General features: G+C 37.4%; 1 protein-coding gene across 3 annotated transcripts in view; it reads right to left on the bottom strand.

Annotated features, from left to right (window-relative positions):
* MOCS3 (molybdenum cofactor synthesis 3) overlaps positions 1-14556 on the bottom strand; it is a 72430-nt gene that overhangs the window by 11760 nt on the left and 46114 nt on the right. Inside the window, exons 9-13 of one of the 3 annotated variants that reach the window (XM_075203344.1) lie at positions 11802-11965; positions 11672-11719; positions 6509-6605; positions 4441-4545; positions 2173-3201 (exon numbers count right to left, since the gene is read on the bottom strand). In XM_075203344.1, coding sequence (XP_075059445.1) covers positions 3188-3201; positions 4441-4545; positions 6509-6605; positions 11672-11719; positions 11802-11965 — 428 coding nt within the window. In that variant the 3' untranslated portion in view covers positions 2173-3187. Of the gene's footprint in view, positions 1-2172; positions 3202-3752; positions 4039-4440; positions 4546-6508; positions 6606-11671; positions 11720-11801; positions 11966-14556 lie in introns of those variants that run through there. The other 2 variants (XM_075203343.1, XM_075203342.1) reach the window with 2 other exon arrangements.

A 14556-nucleotide genomic window follows, 5' to 3' on the forward strand; every position in this document is an offset into this window, starting at 1 on the left:
ACCCGCTTTATTTGGAACCATAGACCTCCTAGAGTCTCATCCAATATCTTAAAACGACCAATCCCTGGAGGAGGAAGAGGCCTTCCCGACATCAAATTATACTATTTGACATCCCACCTTTCGCAAATCGTTGCCTCCTACGCTCCCTCTGGCTCCACTGCATGGCTTGATATAGAATCGGCCCATCTAACCCTGCCCGATCTCTCCTCTCTCTGGGGCATATCACCAGCTTGTCGCCCCCCTGCTGTTAGAGCACTGCCTTCTATCAAATTTGATGCTATGCTCTGGGACTCCAACTCCTTCAAACTGCAATATCTCCTTTAACCCCCATCTGGCATAACCCGGTGTTCCCTCCCGGATCTGCCTCTACGATCCAATGTAACTGGTCTCGTGCAGGGCTTAAATTTCCAGTAGATTTTTCCAAACAGGGCCGCTGGCTTTCGCTAGCGGATCTCCAACCCCAATCCCCGTCCCAAATCCTCAGCCCCTTTGAATTCTTCCAAATTAATCATTTCTTACGATCCCTGCCACCAACCTATGTTCTTAGGGACCTTACTCCATTTGAATCTCTTTGTAGAAAACATCCCTTGGACAAGGGCATGATTTCTCAAATATATAGCATTCTTCTCACTTCTGCCCTTCCCTCTCCAAACCCTCATGAAGACGAATGGGAAAAGGACCTTGGTCCTCCCCCGGATGAAGAGGCTTGGGAGGACATGAGACTGGAGATAGCTAAATGCTCTATATCAACTAAACTTAAGGAAACCTCTTACAAAATGTATTACCGTTGGTATTACACTCCCACAAGACTCCATACAATGTTTCCCTCTTCCTCGCCCTGCTGTTGGCGGGACTGTGGCCAAAGGGGTACGATGTTTCACATTTGATGGTCTTGCCCGATTATCACCACCTTCTGGGATTCAGTCCATAGTTTCCTAAATACCCTTTTTGAAGCCCCCATCCCGAAAGATCCCTGGATATTTCTTTTATGTTACCCTCCCCAAGACCTGGATAATTTCTCCAAAAAATTAACTGCCCACATCCTGACAGCAGGCAAATCACTCATAGCCCTTAATTGGAAAAAGACCTCACCTCCATCCCTTTTGGCTCTCAAGAGGCAGATTTGGCACGTGCCCGCTATGGAGGAGATTACATACTACCTCCACGATAGAGGCCACGTCTTCAGTCAAGTCTGGGCTCCATGGCTAGCCGTGGAACACACCTTCCCCCCTCAGCGCTCCGCGTCCTCCGACCTGACCCATGTGCGATGACCCTAACTCTTTCCGACACATATCTCCCCCTCTGCTATAGGCTCAACACACCCTAGTTATCGTCTAAATACTTACAGTGCTTATCTTTGTGGTCCTACCCCCCTCACCCCTCCCCCGCAATCCCTTTTGTTCCTACACCCATTTTATATTACTCTTTAAAAATGTAAAAACCGGTCATTTTTGTCTAAAGGTTTCCTAATATGCGATACTCCACAATAACTGTTGTGATTTTACTGTGTATGCTACACAGTGTTATCGTTTGTCTGTATTTTCTTGATTGACCACTGAAAATAAAAAATTCAAAAAATAAATAAATGACAACGCGGTGTTAAAAAATATCTTGCGGTCAATTTAATCCCCCCCTTACTGTGGAGGGAGAAGGGCATCCAAGCTATTAAAGATATTTTTCGAACCCAGAGGCCGAATGAGGTCAATTAAGAGACAAATATGGTCTACCAAACTCACATTTTTTTTGTTTCTCCTAGTCTGCTATTATATACGATCCCTTCCTACACCAGAAGAACTAAATGATTAAGGTAATTTGGTAGATGAACTCACTAACTTAATCCATTTTTTTCACAGCAATAAATAGAGATATTTGTATTTAGATTTGAAAAAATGTACTGGTGTTTGGACAGGGATTTGCAAGAGTTTGGAGTCTAACATCCCTGATATTGCAAACCCCAATATCTTACTCAAACATCATGAAACTATTATGAAATCCTTGAAATCTGCAATGTTACAAGAAGTCTATTTACGAGTGATTAACAGAGCGTACATTGCTCAAAATGAGAGGAAACACGGTTTCAGACGAGTCTGGTCATTGTGTAAAGTGTCAAAGGGCGAATGATTCATTCTTCCATAATATGTGGGAATGTCGCAAAATAATTCGATTTTGGGACAAGGTACTGAGTTTTATTAATACTACTTTCTCACTTAAACTGAAAAAAGAAGCAATTACTATGTTATGCTCAAACAGACATATAGAAACCAGAACTACATGATACTGAACTTATTCCAATCCTAGTACTCACATTGACTATAACGGAAAAAAAAGTTATCCTAAAAAATTAGACAATACATAAACCACCATTTCTAGGCGCTGTGAAAATTCTACTACTAGAACATCTATACTTTGACAGTCGAGCAACAATGCCCGAAATTGAGAAAGGGGTAAAAAAGTTGCATAAAAAGTGGGGTAGATATATTAATATACTAACAGACGATCAGCAGAAGCATAGCATGCAATTATTCAAATCTACTAAATGGTTCTTATATAAGCAACCCAGTACTGGCACGTAGCCTTGACTTTCATGCTTGGTGTTTGTGACTTATATTTCGATGTTTGAAATTTATTGGGATGAGGCAATATGAATATACACGAAGATGAAGAAGTGAGCGCAGATGGTACCAGCACGGGTAGTAGTAGTAGTAGTAATAATAATAATAATAATAATAATAATAATAACAGTTATTTCACACCTTGAGCGATGTTAGATCCTGAGCTGAAAGCGGATATTTGATTGCTTTGACATCAACATTGAGGTTTTTTTTCTCTCTTTCTATTTTAGCTTATTACAAAATTGTGTTGAACGGTGAGAGTACATCGTCCGAACTTTATGTGAAGACTGGGACTCTATTAGGATTCTTATATTCATAAACCTTTGCTTAAATTGATACTAGATACCACTTTGCTATTAATGCTTATAACTTTGACCATTGTTCATGGCCATGCTGATACTTGTCATGCCATATGTCTGTATTTTGCTCACTGTTTGACATAATACAATAAAAAGTTTATAAAAAAAAAAAAAAGAAAAGAAAAAAAGAAAAGAAAGTCTGTTGAGAGGTGAGAGGTCTAGTCATTCAGACAAACTTGGTGCATGGTTTCTGAAGCTGTTTGAAGTCAGTAATGCTTAATGATAAATATCTGAAACAAGAACAAAACTCTGGTAAAGATGTTTATCTTCAAAATCAACAAAGTTTGTAAAACTAATTTTCAAAAAAACGCTTTGCAGCTTGAAGTATGGGTAGAAAATTAATATTTTAGGTGTATTAAAGCTGCATAATCATCTACTCAAAACCTTATTACAAAAAAACAACGTTTAAGTAGGATGGAAAGGACCAATCACAAGCATCAATCAACTGACTTCAGCATGCAATCGGAGAGCTTAACAGAGCTAGACAAATAGCCAACTGTCCCTCTTCCAGATGGTCCATTGATATACATTGTAAGAAAAGGGAAACCACAGGTATTTTTTACTTAAGTTGCATTTCTCCTGCCCCCTGACACATGAAATTCGATCATATTGTAAAGTCTGTTGATTTTGCTGTTTGCCATAAGAATATATATTTTTGTAAAAATACCAGTTAAAAGTGCCGGATGACAAGAAACATCTTTGATTTGCATCTGATGTAAACCTAAGCCGTAATCTCACTTCATAAAATGCTTTGCTGTGATTTCTTAGAACAAAAGCTGTGATTGAAGACTACCACTTTGTTCTTTGGAAGTTCTTCTGGTACATCCCATGTTGGGAAGTGGTCCTAGTTGTTTAGCACCTCCATCGTCATTTTAAATTGCTGAACAAAACTGATTTGTAAGTTCTGCATTACATTGTAGCTTCTGCTAGAAGGAGTTTAGCAAAATGTATCTAGTATCAAGGTAGTAGTGCAGTTTCAAGACAAATAAATAAGTTGGAAGGGTTGGTGGTACCCAGATACTGATTGTTGTGGGAAGACCATCACAATGAAAGAAGATTCAGAGCTTCTGAATTAGAAAACATTATGTTGAAGTTAGATATATTTTGAACTGAACTCCATATTAACATTTTTATACAAGTAACATATTTCCTATCATTTATATTAAAATAAAAAGAGCATACTATTGATCAATTTGGGTCTCGGGACATACAGTTTATGGTTAAAAACTTTTGCATTAGAAGATTCCCAACAATTTGATAAATATTTTTAGCCTACAGTGCCCCATAAAATTACAAGAGAGGCACAAAATGTCTGCATTCTGATTCAGAAAATGCAATGTCCTACAATTACTGATAAATAAAATTTTCCATTGTGTCTGATGAAATACACAGCTGTCTGCAATAGCGAAATTCTTTGAACGTTACTAAGCAATGAACACTTACAGATGATTATTTTCATTATTACTTACCTCTTTTTCCTAATTCATTGTAGCAGCTTCTCATTTCAGCAAGGTTTTTCTTTAGAAAATCTATCCACGTTATATTCTTGTCTTCCAGCTGACTTAAGGGTATATCTATTTTTTATTTTAATAAGAAAAATAATTATGGACAGTAATGCTATATATAATTTGTATTTGCAACTTATATTTAAAAGCAAGCCATTATTTAAAATGAACATATAACAAAATCTAGATTGATGAACTGAATAAGATATCCAAAATATCTTCAGTGTGTATACTTATCCAAGTATGTCCTAATGACCTCTAACTCATTCTCATCAGTTTGCTGTGTTGTGGAAGTTAGCCCTAAGCATACTGATGTACAGACAAAAGGAAATATCAAATAAGGCTGGGTACACACTACAGGTTTTTCACCTGATTATCGGTCCAATCACACAATAAACAACCGTTGAGCCCTATATCACAATAGAGTGTACACTCAAACGATGAACAATTATCGTTCCAAAGTAATTCGTACCGATTAACTGGATTTTATAAATGGACTAAAAATCTCAGTACTTTCAGTAATTGGTAAAATAAATAGTTAACAATATCACATCGGGAGTAAGTTTCTGAAGTGTGCACCCAGCCAAAGTCAGGGAAAACAGTTGGCACACTGTCCTAGGGACAGCAACTACTTGTTTTTTTTAAATCAGCAATGTAAAGTTACCAGTACTAAATTAAAGATGTGATTACTATACAAACACACACTTCACCTTTGAAATAAAAGCTCACTGATAAACAACCTGATACAGAGATTCTGCTAAAGCAGCTGCAAAATAGGAGATCGCCACCCTCCTGAACAAAAGTTTACAAAAAAAACAACAAAATAATGCAGCGCTACACACAAAATTCAAATATGTATAGAATCAGCTCCTAGTCACTATATAGTAAAATATGATATTTATTCAATACATGTTGGAAACATAATCAATATAAATAATAAATATTGCATTGCGTTTTATTTAATTATATTTAAGTCTTATCATTGTGTGAACTGTTACAGACTTGTAATTATTAGTACTTGAACAGCTGATTCAAGAAGAGTTTAACCTACGAGATGCTTCTCTCACTGACACACGAGCAGCTTTACTTCAGGACACACAGTTCCGGATTAGTACCTGGATAGAGGCGGCCGTTAGTGCAGGCGCGCACTTAATATTTACAGGCACCCGTATATCGGACCTAATAGCCAGCCAGGAAGGAACTATACTTCTGACCTAGATCTCGCTGTGACCAATTAGCCATCATCTATACCTATTTTGGCTACGTCAATAACCAGACAGGTGAGCACTACTGGAAGTCTATTATACGGACAAACGTGATTTTACACATTGCACAATACAATAAGCAAATACGGAGAGCTATGCAGTATTGAGAACTCCAGACTTATATAGAATATATTATGTGCGCACATTAGACAGTCCTAATAGGATTGATATCTACATATTTATTTGCAGAACAGTATTGTTCGAAATTACATCTCATATTGGAGGATCAATATAATAGTATCAATTTTATCTGAACTGCATACACGGCAGTGTATACTGAGTAATTTACAATTCCAGGATATAAATTATGAATGTGGGCCCACATCTTGAAAATCAAATAATATGACACTGGAGGAAGAAGATTGCTAGCATATAGAACTAATTATTGGAATTGTTTTTATACTCAAGGATTATGCTTCCATAATCAGTGTGATCTGTATTCATATATTGGATTATTTTATTGGCATTGCGTTATTTATTTTTATATTGATTATGTTTCCAACATGTATTGAATAATTATCATATTTTACTATATAGTGACTAGGAGCAGATTCTATACATATTTGAATTTTGCTTGTAGCGCTGCATTATTTTGTTGTTTTTTTTGTAAAGATGCGATTACTGGTGCAACATGGCGGTAATGCAGTTGCATTCAGGATTGATTTGTACCATTATAAAAACTTTTTAATATTAAGAACAGGTCCTGGATTATAATTTATTTTTAATAAAATATGAGCTATCCACTTTTCAAAAGAGAACAAGGATACGAATAGAATGCTCCAGGTGACATATCTCTACTTCAGGCAGTGGTCGAACATCGATGAGTAAGTGAGGAAAGTTGTCATCTAGAATATTTTTATAATCCTGAAAATGGAAACATGAAAAACATAGGTCAATACTTTAACAGACCCCTTAAATGACTCCAAATAAAATAGCAGACACTCCAAGATATGCAATTTATATTTTGAATGTTGTCGGAGAATGTAATTGGGCCCAATATACATTAATAATAAAAAAAAAATGTCCGTATTCAACTAGAAGCAGCTCTGAAGAAACGTCTCTTGTTGAATACAGGTCTAGGTACGCTCTGCTCTGACAGCCAATATATTGCAGGATACTATTCCAACCTTACATGCAAAGATGTATCCAGTTTTCTAAACAATTCTGGAATACAAAATGCTAGACATTGTGTGGTATATTCAAAATGAAGTGAAGATAGTGATAACGGGAGAGAGATAGTCCAAATATCCTTCAGTGCCTGCAGTAAGGAAATACACCCTCCAACACCGGTGTCTTCACACTTTTCCACACCCCCTAATGGATTTATGCTTACAGGATCCAGGCAATAATGACGCCTTAATACGAAGATGATCCCAAAGTTTTCCCTGAAAACTCCTTCTTTCCTTCACATGGGATATCCACACTCAAATAAGCAGAGATTAAAAATCTAGCGCATTATCATTTTTAATAAAAGATTTTACATAAAACAGAGGTTTGACTTGAACCAGAGCATAGATTCCACAAGCGTGTAACAAGGTAAATTTTACCAATGAAGTCCGCTCACTCCCATCTGCATCGCTCACGGTCCGTCACCTCCGAGATTAAAACCAACGCGTTTCAACTTAAATCTTAAGTCTTTTTCAAGGTATGTTTATCGCTCCACCACGGTCCGTCTTTATACTCTTCAATGTCACGCCCCTCTTATTAATTCAAAACGAGGCTTGGATCGTTTGCTTTCCGGAAGTTGCCGGTTTTTCATATGGAGGCTTGAATGTATCGTAGAGGTTCTTCGGATAACACATATACAATAGAAATGTCCCTAACTAATACAACAAATATTCTGACTATGATAATAGTCCCGAACATATCCTTTCATATGTTGTTCTGTTCTTCCTTTTCATATCCAACCATAAAGCTCAGAAAAAATATATCAGAAAGAAACATAGTGAAAATGAATGGCACATATCAACTAGATACCAAATAAATGCCTGAATTACACATAAGGACTCTCATGCTGACAGATGTAAGTTTTATAAAAACCACTTAAGCTCGAAGTCAGCATTCAATCCCTTTGGTACCAAAGTGTCTAAGTTATAGATGTATTTCATTTCCCACCTAGATAAAGTGGTTAAGTTGTCAGTATTCTTCCAGCACTCTTCAACTTTATACAGACCCCAGAAACCTTTTATATATTGTCCAGAACACGAGTGTTTATCCTTAAAATGCTGGGATAAAGTATGGGTAATTAAACCTCTTTTTATATTATATAAATGCTCCCGCATCTTCACTTTTAAGGGTCGCGTTGTTCTGCCTATGTACAAATAAATGAATGATGTACAAATAACAATGGGAAAAAAATGTTTACAATTTAGTCAGACAAACTACAAGTTACAAGTCAGTATGGCTTGGTCAAACAAAACGACGGAATTTTGTTTTTACTTTGTAACTAAACTGAGAAATAAGTGTATATTTCACTTATTTAGACTTCAGCAACATATTTCATACGTTATCCATGGGTCATACCCTGCACCCCATATTTGCTGCAGTAAATGTTTTAAAGTTATTTCTGCCACACCAGGCACTTTTTGTGACCAAAATATTAATATATAAAAATGTGTACATTAAGGTTTATAATGTAGCTTTTTGGCACTATCATCATCATCATTTATTTATTTATATAGCGCCAGCAAATTCCGTAGCGCTTTACAATTGGGAACAAACATTAATAAGACAATACTGGGTAATACATACAGACAGAGAGGTAAGAGAACCCTGCTCGTAAGCTTACAATCTATAGGACCATCTGAGTTTGAAACACAAGGGCATGTGCTACATCACTACAGCACTGTGGATAAGGCAACTGTTTTATTTGAATGTACCGATTTATTTCTGATGGAGGAAACCCACAGCAGGGTTTTGGAAGATTCTGTGACACAGGCTATGACATTTTAATTGAATACCTGGTCTGAGACCAGGTAGGGAGATGGTGTTACCCCCTGACCACCGTTAAATTTATTTCTACACACACATCTATATTATATTATTATATATATATATATATATATATATATATATATATATATATATATATATATATACATATACATATATATATATATATATACACACACACACACACACACACATACATACATGCATATACACACACACACAAATATACATACACATATCGCTCCAACACTGACTGTCTTCTCTTTGCTTCTAAGGTGGGCCCTTCCACACACAATGAAGTGTGGTCGAAGTGACTCCATGTTAACATTCTATGGGGCATATTCAATTAGCTTTCGGATTCGCGGTAACGCGCCGGAACAGCCGCAAAACGTAATACACGTTACCGCAATAACGTGGATTTTCGTTCGCAGCCCATAGGGTTGCGTACGAAAATCCGCGTTAATGCGGTACCGTAATACCCGCAAGAACGCGCACTTTTCGCGGTAACGCGCGTTACCGCGAATCCGAAAGCTAATTGAATATGCCCCTATACGTGCAAAAGGGAAGTCACACTAACAACATCCCTGAGTGTTTGAAAAGGCCTGCCACTGAAGAAGATAGCAGACCACCAGCAATCAGTGGAGCCCTCTGGGAGACTTGTAGGATCACCAGGCAATAGTTGAGTTGAACTCTGCATTGCATTGTAACTGAATGAACTCCACTATTGTAATTTACTGTACTGTTCTAACATAAATTGACATGTATACACATATGACTCACACTGTATGTAAACATTATATTAGTTGAACATCATGTTTTAGATGTGAAAGAGCACTTCAACATATGTTGGTGGAAAGATTCTAGAATAAGACAAATTTTTGCCTTCCTCTAACAAACACAAGACCTTGCAATAGGTTTCATATATTAACTGAGGCATTTGCCTTAGTATTAAATCAATATGTATAAATGTAACATTAAATGAAGGTGGCTAATCCTCACATCCTTTGTCCAACTACACCGGGCCTGTAACACACTTTTGGCCGTGCACAGGGACTGACAGACATGTTGATAATACAGGAGAGTGGTGGGGCTTTAGCAAAATATTGCACAGCTCTCAATATTTATTTTAGAATAGGTCTTTCTTTTTCATGAACATAAATCTGTTGTTTATGTTGAAGTGGTTAGTAACAGTTTTGTAATTACACCAAGTAAGAAACACTACTGAACATTAGATTTAAAGAAAAGAACAGAGTGGAGTACATATTTGTTTTTTTAAAATTTCCTTCCTTTTCAGATTAACAAACATTTCCAAGGATACAATGTGAAACAAAAATTACAAACAAAAAAAGTTTTGGAAACAAACTGAAATCCTATAGACGTTAACTATTGTGCTACTGGTCTACATTTCAAGTGCATAATATTAAATTGGAACATTAAAACTGAAAAAAAAGAGTGTTAATGATAACATCTGCTGGTCTTCAATATTTAGTGGAATCCTTTTTTATAACTACATATATATGCCTCCTATTGAGATAACACTGGAGAAATCAATTTAAGATTACTAATCTATACATGATCCCCTATTATATGTATTTATTTCTCCAGTTTCACAATATGCTTCTTCAGAAATGTGCCTAAAATTGCACTGCATATTTGAATATGTGGCCTGCCAATGCTAAATTATCAAAATTATACACCTCTCGCAAACATATGCCCATCTAAATATAAATGAATATCCTGTCGGCATATGTTACAGAGCGACATTAAATGTTTATGCCAAGACTATGATCTACAAAGATGATTATATCTTTCTTAATCATGGAGTCACCCAACAATGTCCTACTTACAGAGTACACTACATGCCCATTTTAGTCCCTAAACACAAGATTCTAAGTCTAAGATTGTCTGGACTACAAAAAAAAAACAAAACGAAACAGTCTCATTCAATTTTGTAAGGTTTATTGAGAAAAAGAAAAAATAAAGTTCAATGTCTTTATGCTGCTTTTGCTCCTCTTCACCTGTCTCCCATTTCACACTGCGCCCTTCATCTGTCTACCCTGTATGACACTGTGCCCTTCATGCTGCCTTTGCCCCCTTTATTTACCTTTCTATTTACTTCTTTCCTCTCTTCTGTTTTTATTTTTTCCTCTCGAGGCTGCTCTCTGTGCGTTTCTTACTGCAAATGTCGGGCGTGATGTCGTCACGCCCAACATTAAGTTTGAATGAAGGAGGGAAGAAGGGCGTAGGACTAGGCTGTGTCAGATAAGCACTTTTTATTTCTGGGCCCTGGCAGGGTCGCAAAAAATATGCGTATGGGCCATATGCGGCCCATAAGTTTAACACGTCTGCCTTACATTTATCCACACTATATATAGTCTGCCATATTAATACTCATTATATCCAAGTCCCCTTGTAGGGCTAAACACAAATAGTAGTGTAGAGTCAGCACCCTGAAATTATTATTGGTGCCCACCACACATGCAGCTGCTCAGCACTAAATAAAACAAGTTCAAATACATAAGTACAATAAGCATGAAGCCCTCAAATGGCTGTTTGTTTTAATGCCCAAGATATCTTATACTGACATTGTTGCATACATAATTGTGTGTAATCCACAGATATCAATTTCTATACTATTTAAAGTCCAATTAGTAATAGCCAGTGATGATAACCCTCTAGACCAGTCTTTCAGTCTATTTAAGTATATGCAATTGTATGTAAGTGTAAGTAAAATCTAAACATACTATTCTAAGCTATTGATAGCGAAGAGATAACTTTTCTCTTTTCTTTTTGTTTGTAATACAGAGTAAGTGAGACAAAACAACCACTAATGCAAACTGTCTAAAATAGTGAGAAAGAGGATGCATAGATAAAAGCCTCACTCAACTCCATAGAAGTTGCATTTTGCAGTCCACCATGCTCATAAGCATATGATTGTATTAAAAGTTTGCAAACGTTCACTTTTCTGGAATTCTTACCTGAACTGTTAGCCTTTCTTCATTGGATAGTATGTTTAATGTTTTACACTGCAATTGAAAATGGGAAAATATATTTACCAACACTGTGACAAACAAAAGCAATTATTCAAAATAAGATAATTCCTAGAACCTTGTCTGAAGCCGATGAGCCACAGAAAGCCTCATAGTTTTCAAGAATTTTAAATGCCGAATTACTGCTGCAAACTGCACAATCAGGTTTTTTGCCTCGAAGCTTTATGTTGCGGAATCGTCCATCTAGTGCATCATACATTAGCATAATACCACTATATGATGCTATAAATAAAAAAGTTAAGGCATTATAAAATCAAATGATTCCCTCCTGCCACAGAATAATTCACACTTTTTTTTGATTACTCAACAATGGCTGCAATTCTTTTCACACATAAAAAGGAAAAGGAATGTGGTTAGAGTACCACAATGAGAAGGATAATGATTGGAGCTGGAGTATGGTCTTCTTGCTTTTATTACTACTATGATTATTACATTATTTATAAGGCGCCACAGATTTGTAGCACTGGACAATCATGAAATAAAAAATACATGAGGCAGTTACGCGTAAGTAGCACAGATGAATGAGAGTAAAATTTTGGGGACTCGCATAGAATGTAGCAAAAGACCTGACAGGACATAAAAGAGTGACAGACATAAGACAATAGAGGGAGGGGTGGTGAGAGACAGTAGGACCAACTGGGAAAAAAAATGGAGATTGTGGACAAAAGAAAAAGTGTTGGGTAAGATGCCACCAGAAAGTGGTAGGATAGGCGAGCATGAAGAGATGAGTTTTAAATGAGCGTTTGAAGGATTGTAGGTTGGGGGAGTACGGGAAAAGTCTTGGAGGTGAGAGAGGAAAGTGATAATGAGAGTTGAAGAGGTGTGAAGGTCATAAACACAGTGGAGTGGCCAGATCTGGGTATTTATCGAGACAAGGGCAGAGATGTATCAGGGAGAATTTTTGGTGATGGCTTTATGAGGGGAAGGAGATTGAACTCAATTCTGAAACAGATAGGGAGCCAATAAAGGGATTTACGGAGAACTGCAGAACGTGAGAGGAAGATGAGCCTAAAAACAGCATTAGAAGGTGGAAGTCAGGAGGGTCAGTGAGGAGATGGCGGCAGTAGTCAAGATGAAAAATTATGAGCGAATGGACCAGGATTTGGGTTGCTTTCTAAAAGAGGAAGTAATGTTACAGAGAAGGAGGCTGCAGGACTAGGCAAGGGACTGGATATGAGGACTAGAGCTGAGGTCAGGTGGATCACTGTGTTTGCATCATGCAAAACTACAAAGGTAAATATTTATGATGACAGAAATCTATACATACACTATATGGACAAAAGTATTTGGCCACACCTGTTAATTATTGAATTGAGGTGTTTCAATCAGACCCGTTGCCAGAGGTGTATAAAATCAAGCACCAAGCCATGCCGTCTACATTTGCAAACATTTGTGATACAAAATGGGTTGTTCTGAAGAGCTCAGTGACTTCAAGCGTGGTTCTGTGACAGGATGTCACCTTTGCAATAAGACAGTTTGTGAAATTTCATCCTTGGTGGATATTCCACGGTCAACTGTAAGCGATATTAGAAAGTGGAAGCATTTAGGAACACAAAGTGGAGGACCACATAAAATGAGAGCGTGGGCAACAACTGCTAAGGCGCATGGTGCGTAAAAGTCGCCAACGCTCTGCTGATTCCATAGCTGAAGCGTTACGAACTTCCACTGGCATTAATGTAAGCACGAAAACTGTGTAGCGGGAGCTTAATGGAAAAGGTTTGTATGGCCAAGCAGCTGCATGCAAGCCTCATATTATCAAGACCATTGCCAAGCGCCGTATGGAGTGGTGTAAAGCACACAGACACTGGACTGTGGAGCAGTGGAAACGTGTTCTGTGGAGTGATAAATTACGCTTCTCTGTTTGGCAGTCAGATGGGTGAGTCTGGGTTTGGTGGATGCTGGGAGAACGTTACCTCCTTGACTGCATTATGTCAACTCTGAAGTTTGGTGGAGGAGGGATAATATAATGGGGCTGTTTTTCATGGTTTGGGCTAGGCCCCTTATCTCCAGTGAATGCTTCATACCAAGTCATTTTGGACAATGCTATGCTTCCAACTTTGTGGCAACAGGTTGGAGAAGGCCCTTTTCTATTCCAACATCACTGTGCCCCAGTGCACAATGCAAGCACTACAAAGACATGGTTTGATGAGTTTGGTGTGGAAGAACTTGACTGGCCCGCACAGAGCCCTGACCTCAACCCCATCGAACACCTTGGGGATGAACTGGAACGGAGACTCCGAGCCAGGCCTTCTCGTCCAACATTAGTGCCTGGCCTCATAAATGCTCTATAGAATGAACGGGCACAAATTCCCACAGAAACACTCCAACATCTTGTGGAAAGCCTTCCAAGAAGAGTGGAAGCTGTTATTACTGCAAAAAGAGAGACCAACTCCATATTAAAGTATATATATTTGAATAAAATGTCTTGACCATTACATCAACAGTCACTGTTGATGTAATGGTCAAGTGTCCAAATATTTCTGTCCATATAGTGTATGTCTGATTTAAACAGAATACTACAAAACTGATGGGCATATGAGATGAAGATTGGAATTGAATTTGTATTGTCATTTAAACTGGACTATATATCAGAAATATCTATTTTTTTATAATCTTGTTGGTTAAGTGTATGGTGCATCCTTTCTGGTTTTAAAATATGAACGTGTTGATAATGTAATTTCTATATGTGCAGTTAATAAATATTTTGTAATACACTGCAATGAACAGAGTAACTTTAGACTTTTATTCATATAGTTTGCCTACATTTTGGGGGAGCAAACAAACAGTGGCATAGGATCCTCTAGAAGTGTGCC

This window comes from Mixophyes fleayi, chromosome 3 (genome assembly GCF_038048845.1).
Source record: "Mixophyes fleayi isolate aMixFle1 chromosome 3, aMixFle1.hap1, whole genome shotgun sequence".
NCBI lineage: Eukaryota > Metazoa > Chordata > Amphibia > Anura > Limnodynastidae > Mixophyes > Mixophyes fleayi.